Source organism: Staurois parvus, unplaced genomic scaffold, assembly GCF_062004578.1.
Source record: "Staurois parvus isolate SC_StPar_1 unplaced genomic scaffold, SC_StPar_1.0 ptg000154l, whole genome shotgun sequence".
Taxonomy (NCBI): domain Eukaryota; kingdom Metazoa; phylum Chordata; class Amphibia; order Anura; family Ranidae; genus Staurois; species Staurois parvus.
Window position 1 is genome coordinate 12360104 of NW_028317950.1, and position 15731 is coordinate 12375834.

The following is a 15731-nucleotide window of genomic DNA, read 5'->3' on the forward strand; positions in this document are numbered from 1 at the left end:
TTTTACATAAAAAAAAAAAAAAAAAAAAAAAACTTTTAGAATCGCTGTAAACCCTGGAATGTCCTTAGCAGGCAGAGTAAGCACTCATTTAGCCCCCCCACCCGATCTGCAAAGACAGCAGACAGGGGTGTTTACATGCCACAGTCCTGATGCTTCACTCCCACCTGCTGCAATAATCACTCCTGTTGCACTTGCCAGGCAGTACCACTGCCGAACGCAACCCATCCAAGTGAACTGGGATGCGCTGCAAACACCCCATTTACAGACGGTTGTGGCATGGTGATGCAGTATTTACAGGGAAACAAAAAAATGGACACAGACAAATTTTAATTGGAAATTTAAAAAAAAAAAACCTTGCACCAAAGAAATTAACCACAATTAATAAATGCTGCTGTTCAAACGATGAAAAAACATCAAAATATTATAATAAAAACACAGCGCAAAAAAATGTATATATTAAAAAATGAATAAAGAAAAGTCCAAAAAAATCCCAAAGAAAAGTCTCGCGCTCCAAAGCAAAAGTGATAAAAAATTATATATTTTCCAGTGTGCTCACATCATCTGTGATAAATCAATTTTCACCCACACTCACCAAAATCAAGTGGATTCCCAAGCTATTAGGCTTAAGAGTCAAAAAATTTAGAGGTGGGATGGAGTCTGCACAGGTGTATCTCAGTTGGCAATTCTTAATATCTTCCAGAACGATCCCTCTCAGATTGATGAAAAAAAAAAGCAAAAAAAAAAAAAAAAAATTACACTATTTTTTTTCCTTTTTTTTTTGCATTTTTTTCATCAATTGGAGAGGGATCGTTCTGGAAAATTTTAATTGGACATTAAAAAGATAAGTTCACTTTTGTAAATAAATGCACATCTTTTTGCAGGTGAAAAAAAAAAAAAAAAAAAGTAAATGTATTATTTTACTAGGAGCCAGAAAAGCATTGCACCCACGATCATGGGTGCAATGCAGGACTCCTGCAGACCATACATGTAAGCTGTCTGCTCATACCTCATATGAGCAGGCAGTTAAACAATGATGGGAAGAAACAATGAACTACATAGAGTGCTCAACAGCAACCTGAAAGTTCATTGAGAACTCCAAGCTGACAGCTGCAAAGGCTGTTGGTACTTGTAGTTCTAGCATTCACAAAACTCTGTAAATGAATAAACAGGGCCGGGTGGGCAGAGCCACACATGGCCAAGTCTTTTTTTTTTATTTTTTATAAAATCATGACAAGTTCAGGGAGAAGATCCCTTGCTCGCTGTCACTACAGGAGGCGAGTTGGGAACAGGCAGCAGCAGTAGGAACATATTACACGTTTCACCCTAAAAATGGGTGAACACGTAACATGTTCCCAACGGTGCTAAAGGTGTGTAGCTAAAATCACAAAAAGGGAAAATCAGCACACAAAATCAAGGGACATAACTTACAGTTAGTATGTTGTGTCCTTTCTGTTGATTCTTTTTGTTTTAAAAGAAATTGTCATCTTATCAGAGACTGGAAGTAGGAAGGATGAAGATTTCTACAAAAACGAGTAAAATCAGCACAAGAGTTTATTGCTATGTTATGTCCCCTGTGCTGATTTTTTTGTTCACGTTTTTAGCAAAACTTAGGCTTTAACCTTGTACGTACGCCTCTTTGATGATTATGCCAAAATACGTATATTAGTAACCAAACACCTGATCTGGCTGTTTGAATAGATCTCCTTTTTGGATGCACAAGATATCACCTGGCTCATTGCTCATGATGAGAAGGATCAATTGAAGGTAAAAAAATCTCATATTTTTGGTACCACTGACTCCCACCCAGAAGAGACGCTAGGAGGAAAATCTGGTGGTTCCTCACTCCTGCAGGCACTCCCCTCCAACCTACGTACATCCAGCACAACAAACACCTTTATGAGGCACACTGAACAGAGTATGACCTGGGGTGGTTAGATCATGCCTGCAAGTCTCACCAAATTATCTCATCCATTCACCAATGATGGGCAGTGACACAGGAAGCTGTAATCTTGCTCAAAAGTGAGAAATCTGCTATATTCAGAAGAAATGCGTTGACTAAAGCTTAGATTAGAGGAAATATAGATTGGATTTTCTATGTGGTGAGAAGATAAAATATAGCCCTTATCAGCTTTGCTAAAAAAAATAATAATAATAATCCTGTTCACAGAGTTCAATAACTCAAGATAGAAAAGTATATACTGACTACTCCACCTCCCTACTCTCTTTAGGTGGCTTTGCCTGAAAGTTCAACTATAGAGTTTGAAAATGTCTATGCTTTGGGAGTTCTGAGTAATGGTTGTTCCCTGTATTATATGTAACCTTGTAAATAGGAAAGCGAAAACAAATAAACAAAAAAAAATAAAAAACTCAAGCAATGCTTCCCGAGTAGCTTTATCATTAGTTTTCCCATTAAAAAATGCTAAGGGGCTGAACAGCAGATTGTGGACAGGATGAGAGCTTGGAATCCAGCACATTGTAATGTTGAATTTGACTTTCCCTTTCCATATGCAAGGAATGTAGACCTAAGCCAAGGACCCAACAACATTAAGTGACCCCTCTGCTAATTGTTTTCTTGCTTCCTCCTCTCCTCAGGGATCCCATCAGTCAGGATTTTGTGATGCGCATGGATGAGTGAATCAGTCATTCGCATGCAAAGAGACCACTGAAAGGCAAATTGAGCTACTTCCTTATGCACAATGTTGGCCCAATGCTCCCTCTCTGGAGGCCAGGGCTTGGCATACAATGCATGAAAAACTGGTTTATTAAAGAGAGGGAAAAAAAAAAAAAAAGAAGTACATACAGACTTCTCCAGGTCAACAATATACACCATGGAATTTTTAAGAAACCTAACTGCAGATCCTTACCCGCTTCTGTTTTGTAGATATTGAGATAAGCCATTAATGTGCACTTACTGATTTTTTCAAAATAAGCAAAATGGGAGTTTCTGCTTTCATTTGCATATTCAGATCCAGAAAATGCATTTTATCATTGATTTTGGGCAACTTCTATCTACTGCAGCTGCCAAGGCAAACTTCCCTCTGAAAATGCCAGCTCCCTGTTGGTCTCGGACTTGAATGATTTACGAGCAACAAAGCTGAGGCAAGAATTCCAGCTACGAAATAATAGTGAAATCAGAGCTCCTTAGCAGACTTGATTGGATTGATTTAACTAAATGCAAATAGACAGTTTACTTTGTAAGGGAAGTTGCACTTTACACAAGGGAATGTGCCCCAGAACTTAATGAATGTGGAGAAGTTTCGCTTTGCAAACAATATTCAACCTCCTGAAAGGAAATTAAAAACAAAACGAAAAAAAAAAAACAAAAAAAAAACAGCATTTTTACTTGCACTTGATTGGATGATTGAAGTCAGCAGATCTTTACCTCATTCACTAAGCTCTGGTGCAAATGCCTTTGCAAAGTGAATAGCCTATTTGCCTTTAGTAAATCAACCCCAATGACCCTAAAACACATTTTAGCTGGGTGGTGAGAGGTTGGAACATCCAGCAGAGTTTTTGACCAGGATTTTTTTGTACTGGTGTCACAGGGACAGGAATCGAAGTGACAGTTCCCCAGAAAATGTATTCCTTAATCTATAAAAATAAAAAAATGGCTGTATTTAGGCAGCAAGTGGTTAAGAAGTAATCCAGGTAACCAGTGGTGTATTTAGGTTTTGTCCTGCCCTAGGCAACACAAAAATTGTGCAACCCCCCCCCCCCCCCTCATGAGAGAGTGAGAGCGTTCAAGTTCAATAAGTATGTGTATACAAGATATTTTTTATCCTCTCTCCCTCTCCCCCCTCCCTCTCCCCTCTCCCCCCTCCCTCTGTCCCCCCTCCCCCCACTCTTTCCCCCCCCCACTCTTTCCCCCCCCCCACTCTTTCCCCCCCATTCCTCCTAGCAAATACCACCAACCCCCTCCCCCCAAAATCCACATTGCACTTCCTAGAAAAAGTGGAGAGGAAAGGGCCAGGAGGTAAATAGACCGCTGCACGTATCCAACCTCACATTTTGTGCCGTCAGATTTATTTTATCTTTAGAAGATGCTTTATTCAACTAAAGTAAACATTGTTTTTTGGCAATAGTTAATACTTTTGATCAATGTAATGACAAAGCTTTACTTGCCTATACTGAATGGTCTTAGTATATGGCAGTCAAAGAAAACTAGTTCTACACTCACCACACCATAGTCCACTCCATTGGTAATAGTGTGCCTTCTATGCTCCCCTTTGGTGCGCTGGTGACGACATTGCTCCATCATACCTTGACTGCTGCTCTCACTGTTGGATCTACACATATTCTTCACCTCCTCTCCTGCCAGGGGAAAGAAGACATTATCAAACCACAGAAATTACAAAGATCAACCAGAAAAATAATATTACGGAGGGAACCCACACTATGGCAATCTCAGAGACCTCCAATTCACAGCTGAATTTCATATTGGCACATAATGTGGCTGAATAGGAGTTAATCATGAGAGGACAAAAAACATCTGCAGGCTTAGTTGCATTTTTGATATGTTTGATAGTATTGAGTTTTTTGGTAGGGGGAAGGAAAAAGCACGGACATGCATTTTTGGTGTGCTGCCATTTAAGTCTATGGAACCAAAATTGCACTACAATCGCATCAAAGCAGAACAGGAACCTTCTCCAAAAATGAGCCATGCCCTGCTGCATTGATGTGAACAGACAGAGAATAAATATAATTTCCATTATTTTTAACAAACATATTATACTTACCTGATCTGTGTGATGGTTTTGTACTCCTCGGATCCCCTGCTGGTGCTCCTGGCTTCTCCCCCCTGCTAAGTGCCAGGGGCACTGGTGTGTGCTCTCTCTTGAGCCACCTCTCTGTCCCCGTAAGACACACAGAGCATGGTTCAGCCCTGCCCTCACTGGCTGTGATTGACTGCGTCACAGTCAGTGAGGAGTGTGAGACCCAGGAGAGCAACAGCGCTGGATTGAGATGGGGTTCAAATAAGTATCAGGGGGAGCTAGACACTGAACGTTTTTTACCTTCATATATTAAAAATGCATAAAAGGTAAAAAACCTTCAGCCTTTAGAACCACTTTAGGTTACCCTAATACAGCCTCTCTCAACTAGGGTTTCTCCAGAGGTTTCAAGGTTCCTTGAGCAATGAGAACTTTCTACCTCTCAGATAAGTAACCTCTGACACCAATGATTTATAAACTATCTGTAAGAGGGAGATTATTCTCAATGACCTCAACTGTAAGGAGCATTGTTCTCATTGATCATCAAAATGATGTACTGTGAACTGCAGATATAATTATCAGCAGGGGTTCCCTATGATTGGAATGTTATTTTAAGGATTCTTCCACTTTAAAAAGGTTGAGAAAGGCTGCCCTAATAGGTTCATCTTAAAAGGGAAGCTGTCATGATACAAATAGACTGTACCATTGCAGATTTAAAGATCCAAGCTCAAGGGCTGTCATTCCTGTCCAGATGTTTCTATTTAGTGAGTCAATGTACCAAATCAAGATGTAGGAAGAGAATTCTAGCCCAGCACTTCCCAACATACAACATTCCCCATTGCCCCCACATTGGCTTCAGCAGCCAACTGGATGACCCCAGCGCTGTCACATGGGGCAGGAACAGAGTCCTGTGTAAGCTCTGGTCAGAAAAATAATGGAGCTTACACCAAGCGCCTTTGCTCAATGGACTGGGCAAAGGGATTAGCAGGGGAGTGATGGGAAGAGTATGTATAGCTTGGGGAGGAGGATCATACAGTGAACCTGTAAGCTTTGCCCTTAATGAGTGAAAAATCTGAGGAAGAAATCTTGACATGGACAGCCATGTAAGAAGTCCAAATGAATTGTACAGATTCCATACACTGAGCAGTAATGCTGAAGGGAAACAAAAGGAAGACTTACTTATTTTAGTCAGTATTCACATAGCTGAGCTCTAAGGGGTTCAGGATCCCTGCGAATCCCTGGAGATAACAGAAAATGTGAGCTGACACATCTCACTGCCATTATCACCGATATGGAAGAAAAATATATTTGAAATATATTTTTAAAATATTCTTCTAAAATATATTGACATATTTGAAATACACACACACATATATATATATATATATATATATATATATATATATATATATATATATATATATATATATATATATATATATATATATATATATATATATTATACACATACATTACACACACAATCTACATTTTTGGAATTCATTTACAAATACATGTAAAGATAAATGTTAAATATGACTTTTTTTATGTTAAAAAAAAATCTGAATATATTTAAAAAATATTTTTAAAAATATTCTTCAAATTTTTTTTTTAACATAAAAAAAGTCAATTTTAACATATATTTTTACATATATTTGTAAATGGATTCCAAAAATGTAGATTTGTATTTTTAAAGACATACAGTATAATTGAAAATGTATTTTTAAAAATATTTCTCATATATTTTGAATTAATGCATTTCAACATACAGTATATTTATTGAAATATATTGAATATGGCCAAAATTGTAGTATTTCAAATACATGTCAATATATTTGGGAAAAATATTTTTAAAATATATTTTTCTTCCATGTGGGCAATCCATGACCAGCTTACATCCAGAAACTAGGCGAGCTAGACCAATCCAGAGGTCTCCTTTAAACTCCTTCTGATACAAGCTAAAAAAGGGAGTGCTGAGCCAACACACATGGAATAAATCATACTATGGTTCCCCCCCCCCCCATATCCCTGAAGCTCCTGAACTCAGCTGCAGTTCATTTCCTGTGGCCCCAGCAGACATGAATTATTAAAAAGTGCCATCAATAATCCGTAGTATCATAGTTTGCTGAGTAAACAAAGGAGGTTCTTATCCCGAAGCAATGCCCCCAGCATGCTTCATATATAAAACCGAAACTGGCTTTTCCCAATAGTTTTACAAGAACGACTCAAGTGCTTTCTACAAAACCGCACCCAACTTTATCCCTAATGCTTCAATAACTGACACCAAGTTGGTTTTATGTGCTTTGAGCAGTTGGAGGCTATCATTACTTAGGAGTTTTGATTATTTTTTATGTCCTTTTCAGCAACTGTAGGCCATCACTTGGTGCGCCATCATTTACACCCTAACCAGATGACATTTAGTTTACTAAAGCAAATTCTGAAATAAATGTCATGTTAATTTTTTCATAAACTATCCTTTTGTTTTTTCTTTTCAATTGGACAAAAGCACAGGTTTACTTTAAAGATAAAATTATATATTATAGTATATTAAGTACACACTATATATGCATTGTTCATATTTCATGTCTGAGGTTTACAACCACTTTAACACAGTAGTGGAAAATAAGGTGACCAAGTTAATAGGCCCTCCTGATATATGCAGTCTATGCCATGTGCTTTGACATGAGCTGTAGTTTCTCATCCATTTGTCAAGCTGCACCGGAGTGCTCAGGGAATCCCCACATGTATGCAAATAGAAATATTTTCGGCAAGTAGTTAAGGCTGCGTACAAACTAAGCACATTTCTTCCGGATCCTGAGGAACGATCCAAAATTTGCTATGTTATTGACCCTGTGTGGCTGCCTCCTGCCCTAGCATCTCTCGACTGAAAAAAAAAGGAAGGAGCCGGGTGGAAAATTGTCAGCCAAGCAGGGGCTGCATCTAAAACAGGAATTCTGGCAGCTGCTAGGTGTCAGAATACATCAGCCACAGCAGGAGAGTCGTCTCTCTGTGCTCTATAGCCTTGGAGGGAGAAATCTATTATTTGTTTCAACTTGCAGGCTAAATGAAAATAAAATCGATGTGCGTATACCAAGCCTTAGGCACACCCAAGCCACTAACTTGGCATTGCTGGATGTGAGAAAGCTGGGGCCTAAAGTTAACCATACACTTGTAGGTAACGGAGCACTTATAATTCGCACTAAAATTCGATGATATGACCAGTATAGTTGGAAAGCACTTAAAGTTTGCCCTTAACAGTTGCTTGGAATACAAATCCTACTGAAACAGGTTTGCCTTCCAAGCAAAGGTTAAAGGATAAGTTCACCTTTTAGACAAAAATAATAAATGCACATTTTTTTACAGGTAAATAAAATGTGCATATATTATTTTTGTCTACAAGAGCCTGGAAAGCATTGCACCAGCGAGCAGCAGATGGCTGATGCCATGCAGGTCTCCTGCAGACCTGTCAGAATATCTGCTTGTTGAAGCTTCAGTGAACTACCACGGTGCTCCACAGCGCCGTGGTAGTTCATCGAAAACTACAAGCCGACAGCCGCTAAGGCCGCGCTGTTTTCAAACTTGATAGATCGTACGGGGAGACTTCTCCCCAGATTATCTGTCAGAGGGAGGGGGAGGCGGCGGCTGCAGCTATGGGAACATGTTACATGTTCCACCTTAAAAATAGGTGGAACATGTAACATGTTCCAAAAGGTGAACATTTCCTTTAAACAGTTTTATTGCATTTAAAAACATGTGTTTGAGCAGCATTGTGTGTGAATGCTTTGACAATGTGCTTACCCTAAGCCTGGGTTTACATACATGCGGCTCAGTATATCGCATGTGATTCGCACAGGAACCGCACCGCATTCCTGTGAAAATCACATGCGATTTGTGTGCACTGTGATCGGAGCCGTACATTTTGTATGGCTCTATTCGCACCACACCTGCACAAAAAACAAGCAGGATCCTTTTTAGGGTCCGCACTAGAATCGGATCGCATGGGTATTCCCACCTATGTGATCCGATTCTGCACATCACACTGCATTTTGCGGACCGCTTTCGGGGTGTTGTTAACTTAATATACACACCCGCAGCAGTACGCATAAACGGGGTGCGATTCTGATGTGGTGCGGAATTCGCACTGAAAACAAAGCGAATTCCACACCGCATCAGTGTGAACCTGGGCTGAAGGTGGTATTTGCATACGAACAGCAGCCAGATAAAATGAATGTCAGTATGCCTTATGTGCATGTGCCTGCTTTACACTGTCTGCTGGTCACATGGTATCCTGCATGTGTATTTTCCTATGTTGGGCAGCACAGTGGCTAAATGGTTAGCACTTCCGCCTGGCAGTACTAGGATCGTTGATTCGAAATCCAACCACGGCACCACCTGCCTGGAGTTTGCATGTTCTCCCTGTGCCTGTGTGGGTTTCCTCCGGGTACTCCGGTTTCCTCTCACACTCCAAAGACATGCTGGTAGGTGAATTGGATCCTGTCTAAATTGGCCCTAGTATGTGTATGTATGAATGTGAGTTGGGGACCTTAGATTGTACGCCCCTTGAGGGTTAGGGACTGATGTGAATGTACAATATATGTAAAGCACTGTGTAAATTGACGGCGCTATATACCGTATTTTTCGCTCCATAAGACGCACTTAGGTTTTAGAGTCGGAAAACAAGGAAAAAACATTCTGAACCAAGAGACTGCGGACACAGTCCAGGGGATGACCAAGAGACTGCGGACACAGTCCAGGGGATGACCAAGAGACTGCGGACACAGTCCAGGGGATGACCAAGAGACTGCGGACACAGTCCAGGGGATGACCAAGAGACTGCGGACACAGTCCAGGGGATGACCAAGAGACTGCGGACACAGTCCAGGGGATGACCAAGAGACTGCGGACACAGTCCAGGGGATGACCAAGAGACTGCGGACACAGTCCAGGGGATGACCAAGAGACTGCGGACACAGTCCAGGGGATGACCAAGAGACTGCGGACACAGTCCAGGGGATGACCAAGAGACTGCGGACACAGTCCAGGGGATGACCAAGAGACTGCGGACACAGTCCAGGGGATGACCAAGAGACTGCGGACACAGTCCAGGGGATGACCAAGAGACTGCGGACACAGTCCAGGGGATGACCAAGAGACTGCGGACACAGTCCAGGGGATGACCAAGAGACTGCGGACACAGTCCAGGGGATGACCAAGAGACTGCGGACACAGTCCAGGGGATGACCAAGAGACTGCGGACACAGTCCAGGGGATGACCAAGAGACTGCGGACACAGTCCAGGGGATGACCAAGAGACTGCGGACACAGTCCAGGGGATGACCAAGAGACTGCGGACACAGTCCAGGGGATGACCAAGAGACTGCGGACACAGTACAGGAGATGACCAAGAGACTGCGGACACAGTCCAGGGGATGACCAAGAGACTGCGGACACAGTCCAGGGGATGACCAGAGACTGCGGACACAGTCCAGGGGATGACCAGAGACTGCGCAGACAATACAGGGGATGACCAGAGACTGCGGACATGGTGTAGGAAATGACCAGAGACTGCAGACAGTACAGGGGATGACTAAGACTGCGGACCTTTGGGGAGGGGGAGCGGGTACCTGAATTTGACAGGTACCCGCTCCCACTTCCGCGGAGTTGTTCTCCCTTTAGTGTGGGCACCCAGCTGCGCTTTGTGATTGGTCTGGCGTCTTCTGGGACCTATCATGTGTCCCAGAAGACACCGTACCATTCACAAAGCGCAGCACTTCTCACGCATGCGCACTGGGCACCCGGCTGTCACAGCCAACAATAAAGATGTTGGCGCAGGAAGACTGTACAGCGTTGGACCAAGGAACAGGTAAGGTTCTGCTGCAGAGAAGAGATGAGCGGCCGGCCTGGTATTCTGACACAGCGGCGGCAGTGGGAATACTGGACCGGCCGCTCCATAAGACGCACTAACATTTTCCCCCCTTTTTTGGGGGGAAAAAAGTGCGTCTTATGGAGCAAAAAATACAGTAAGTACTAAAGCGTGGGGTCTTGTGAGCTACTATGGTGTATGTAAAGTGCTAATAATTAAATAATCCTAAAATTGTGACATACAAATGAAATTAAACTAGATAATGTATGAAACTGAAAATGTGGTTCGCTTACACTATTCACAACAGCCTTGTACCATGTGACAAGCTGTGACCAATCACAGCTCACACAGTATTTCTCAATGGCTGCAAGAACGCAGCCAAAAAGGAGAAATGGATTGCTTTTACAGCCTTTATGGGTGTAAAAGCAATGTAAAAAAAAAAAAGAAGAATCTTCAGAACCCCCCCCCCCCCCCAAATAGTACAGTGTCACTATGGTGACACTGTACTGCTAGGGTGACAGTAACTAAAACAAAATCTAAAAAAAAAAAAAAAAATCCCAATGGTGAAGAAATACCCCCAAAATAAAGTTTATCTGTCTCAAAAAAAAAAAGCTAAAAAATTAATATGGGTACAGTGTTGCATGACCGCGCAATTGTTATTCACAGTGTGATAGCACTGAAAGCTGAAAATTGGCCTGGACAGGAAGGGGTGAAAGTGTCCGGACTTAAATGGTTAAGGACAAGATTGTAGTAGCAATATTATTGCAGGGATATTGTTACATATGCTTTTGATGTCAGACTTTTATTTATCACTTATTCACTCATAATCTTTGCAATGGTCAGTGGAGCGTGACACTTACTGATTTTCGGCACTATATAAGTACCTGTAATAAATAAATGTTATTATTCATTTCTATGGGTCCCCAAGCACACACTGATGCAATAAGATATAGGCAGATTGTTTTTATTGCATCGCACAAGGAAGAGATCTGAACAGTCCTGATTGATCTGTAGGAACATCTTTGCTGCATTTTCTTTCAGAGCTGAGAACTGTTGAGCTTTGAATGTAGCCTTGTGATCAGGAATTTGAACTGAGCCTGGCCAAGTCCCACCTGTCAATCTTCAGAGTGGGCATGACAGAGCTAGTCCCTACCCGCCTGCCAATATTTACTCTGCACATGAGATAAGTCTTTGTCAAGAAGCCAGGCAGAGGCCAAGAGGACAGGAGGGATAGGTGTGGGGAATTGCACAAGCAGCTCTGTATAAACATTCCAGCTGTAAAATGCTCTCCTGCTAGTGAACACGTGGAAACCCATCCCCCTATACACAATCATTGTTAGTGCAGGAGGAAAAAAAATGGAGATCAGTCCCCTCCAGGAATACGAATGGCGAGTTCTCTCTGTTTTGGTTTTCTCTCTCAGCTCAGGGACACCCGGATAAGAAAATCAAATGTCTTATCAATTGGCCACCACTAAAATTCCCACAAAGTGTCAGGCAACCTACTTCCGTATTTTACAGGGAAAAATCCAAAATGATCATTTATGACTTCGATTGTAAACTCCCAGGATCAGGCCCTCCTATCCCTCTTGTATTGAACTGTATTGTTGCTGTATTGTCTCCCCTTATATTGTAAAGTGCTGAGCAAACTGTTGGAGCTATATAAATCCTGTATAATAATCACCCAAACCATACTCTCCACTCCTCGCAAGACCTCCTACTCTCTAGCTCCCTTGTCTCCTCCTCCCATGCTCGTCTCCAGGACTTCTACAGAGCTTCCCCCATCCACTGGAACTACCTACCCCAATTTATCAGACTATCGCCTACTCTGCTCACTTTTAGGCAATCTCTGAAAACCTATCTCTTCAGGGAAGCCTATCCTGCCCTCAGCTAATACTGGAATCTTCTACTCTTCCAACCAGTCCATCCTCCACAGTTACTACCTTTTGTACCACTAGCCCCTCCCTCCTAGATTGTAAGCTCCAAGGAGCCTACTAACCCTCTTGTATTGAACTGTATTGTTGCTGTATTGTCTCCCGTTATAGTGTAAAGTGCTGAGCAAACTGTTGTCGCTATATAAATCCTGTATAATAATAATAAATATAATAATAAAATGACAGCCATCCAAAGTTCTCCAGGAGTCACGGCACATGGTGGCACTGGGCTCACCACATCGTATACAGACTACATTTTCAGCATGGTGGAGATCATCTGCAACCAATCAGCATTCTTTACGTCTCAACGATAAGAATTTGAACTCTTCAGCAAGTCTTAACCAGGTTAGAATCAAAGGCCCGAACATGCGACGGCTGCCGCTAGTGTCCGGGTCCCATGCTGAGCGGCTGTGCTGCTGCTTACCGAACACAAAGGCACCAATTGGAGAAGACTTTGTATTTTCTCAATGGATGCAATGATTGATATGATGATCTCTGATTGGATGAGGTGGAGATTGTGCCATCACTGCCCTGCTTCTCCACGGTGTCCAGTCAGAGAACGCTTTGCATTCATTGAGAAAATGGAAAGTGTTCCCTGAATGGTGCAAGCTCTAAAGCAAGCATCCGCCTGTGTTCACAGTGCAGCAGGGAAGTTGCTCAGCACGGGACCTGGAAGCTTGCGGCGTCTATTACAGGGATTTCCAACTTCCATGTCATCCCACAGGTAGGACACAATGTAATCTACTTCATTGGCCCTACCTAAAAATTGCCATACTGGGAATTCAGCCTTATTACAGAACTCCAGTCAAAACACCCAGATAAAAATAGCTAATTAAAATGTTACTAAAACCACAACCGTAAAATCAGTTTGTATATGCACCAAAGCATACTTGTTATACTCATTGTGGAACTTAAGGGGTTAATCTTCCGCATTGTGTAAAAAGGATGTTTGATCCAGTCTACTCTGATCCTCCCTTTCTTCTACTGTCCCCAATAGATCTGCTCATAGTACAGAGCTCTAGGAGTTACTCTGCACATGCTCAGATTGGTGTGTATTGCTAGAGAGTTTTTTTTTTCCATGGGAGGGTGCATGTGATCAGCACAAGGCCAATCTGCCCTGTCCAGAGTTTCAGGGGTCATGCAGCCTCATAGGAAAGCGAGAGGAGAATGAAAACTCCTCCACAAGCTTTAACCAGTGCTCGGCCGGACACGGATAGTCACAAGACTGCTGATGAGAAAAGGTATTTAGCAGTTTATATTTACTAAAATAATTGCATTTCCATGTGTGTACTGTGGGAGACCGGATATCGAGAATGCAGGGTCTTGGATTTAGTAACACTTTAGGGCCTGGTTCACAGCTATGCGTTTTTCAGTTTTGTAGAAATACACTACAGTCCATTTATCTTAGTTTCCTATGGGTCATATTCATCTCTGCACTGGTGCGCTTTTTGAAAAGGGCCAGGGACTTTTTTTCTTGCAGCAGGTTGCATAGACTTCAAAGGAAGGGCAGTGCTAGCATTTTTGATACCTTTCTGCTGGTTTCTCCCACATAACAAACACCTCCCAAACGCACAATCGGAAAACACATCAACCACAACCTGCATAGGTGTGAACCAGGCCTTACAGATGAAAAAAAAAAAAAAAGAAAAAAAAAAAACACATACCTTTTTGCTGCAATATTCAGCTTCAGGCCAGATAATCCCCCGCAGCACTTTCTGTCTGCTGCTAGATGTCCGTCTGACAGTCAGCAACATTCTGGGGCAGCACAGTGGCTAAATGGTTAGCATTGGCAGCACTAGGGTCGTTGGTTCAAGTCCCAACCATGGCACCACCTGCCTGGAGTTTGAACGTTCTCCCTGTGCCTGCATGGGTTTCCTCCCACACTCCAAAGACATTGCTGGAAGGTTAATTGGCTCCTGTCTAAAATGGCCCTAGTATGTATGAATGTGAGTTAGGGACCCTAGATTGTACACTAATATATATATATATATATATATATACACATACACATACTTACGTGTGTATGTATGTATATATATGTGTGTGTGTATGTGTAAAGCACTGCGTAAATTGACGGTGCTATATAAGTAACTAGAAGGCTCGACGTTTTGATAACGCTGGTAACGTGATCTGTGTAAAGTCACATTGAAAACCTGAGTTTTTCAACTTTTTTTTTAGCATTTGCATTTAGCGGCGTTTTCCTGCGTTTTTGTTTTTTAGTGTTTTTTTTTTTTGGTCAAAAAAAGTCCAAAAATGCCAGTTTGTGGCATTTTACCGCCTTTTTCAGCATTAGAGCGTTTTTACAGCTAAAAAGCTCTCTAGAAACCCACTAGTCCTGTTTTTTTTTTATCAGCCAAAAAACATTGGATTACAGTCTGTGTGTGCATGGGCGCATAGGATAACATGCTGGGGGGGGGGGGGGTTTTACTGGCTGTAGAAAAAAAATCAAATGCCAAAACAGCAGCTGTAAAAACGTCCCATGTGCATGAGGACTAGTAAATAAATAAAACCCCAGGTCACTCTAGGCCTGCTCCAGTCTGTGACTGGACAGTGAAAAGAGAAGCTGCCCAGTGATGAGCCCATCACTCACACAGCAAGCTCTTAATCAGCTCATGAATGGATTGACTCCTTCTTGCCTCTTCTTCCTCTCACACTCCAGCCCACTGAAGAGGGACTCCAAAACGCTGATACCAGGTCAAATTCAGGTGCTTACACTGCTTGCATTTAAACACACAATGATATATTAGTGTATACTGCATTCATTTGTGGTTTTTTTTTGTTTTGTTTTTTTTATAGCTGACTACAATTCTGGCATGGTGTGAAGAGAGTCCTGAGGCTCTCATGGAGCCAACAACGCAACCCCCCCCCCCCCCGTTTTTTTTTGTTCTTTATTCTTTGGCTTCTCGCATTCCATGACAGTAATAGATAAATTAATTCCTGGACTGAAATAATGTACGCAGACATTCAATACTGTATACGTGGAGAACAAAGTTTTGATATGCACATGTGGAGACCTGCAGCTATGCTGGATCCCTTTACACCAATAATTCATCCATTTCCCCATTTGATTAAATCAAGTTTCACCTACCCCCCCCCCCCCTAAATTCCAGGCACACCCAGCCAATGTATTCACTTTGACAAGCTGGAAAAAATTGCCGACAATGCACAGGGCTAGGGAGAGGCCCTGTCTTCACTCCCCAGCTCTCTCTGCACTTTGAAGCAAAAATA

At 42.1% G+C, this 15731-nt stretch overlaps 1 protein-coding gene across 1 annotated transcript in view; it reads right to left on the minus strand.

The window, feature by feature from the left end:
* SAPCD2 (suppressor APC domain containing 2) overlaps positions 1–15731 on the minus strand; it is a 36910-nt gene that overhangs the window by 12953 nt on the left and 8226 nt on the right. The window contains exon 2 of the mRNA XM_089675061.1: positions 4178–4311. Coding sequence (XP_089531187.1) covers positions 4178–4311 — 134 coding nt within the window. The remainder of the gene's footprint in view (positions 1–4177; positions 4312–15731) is intronic.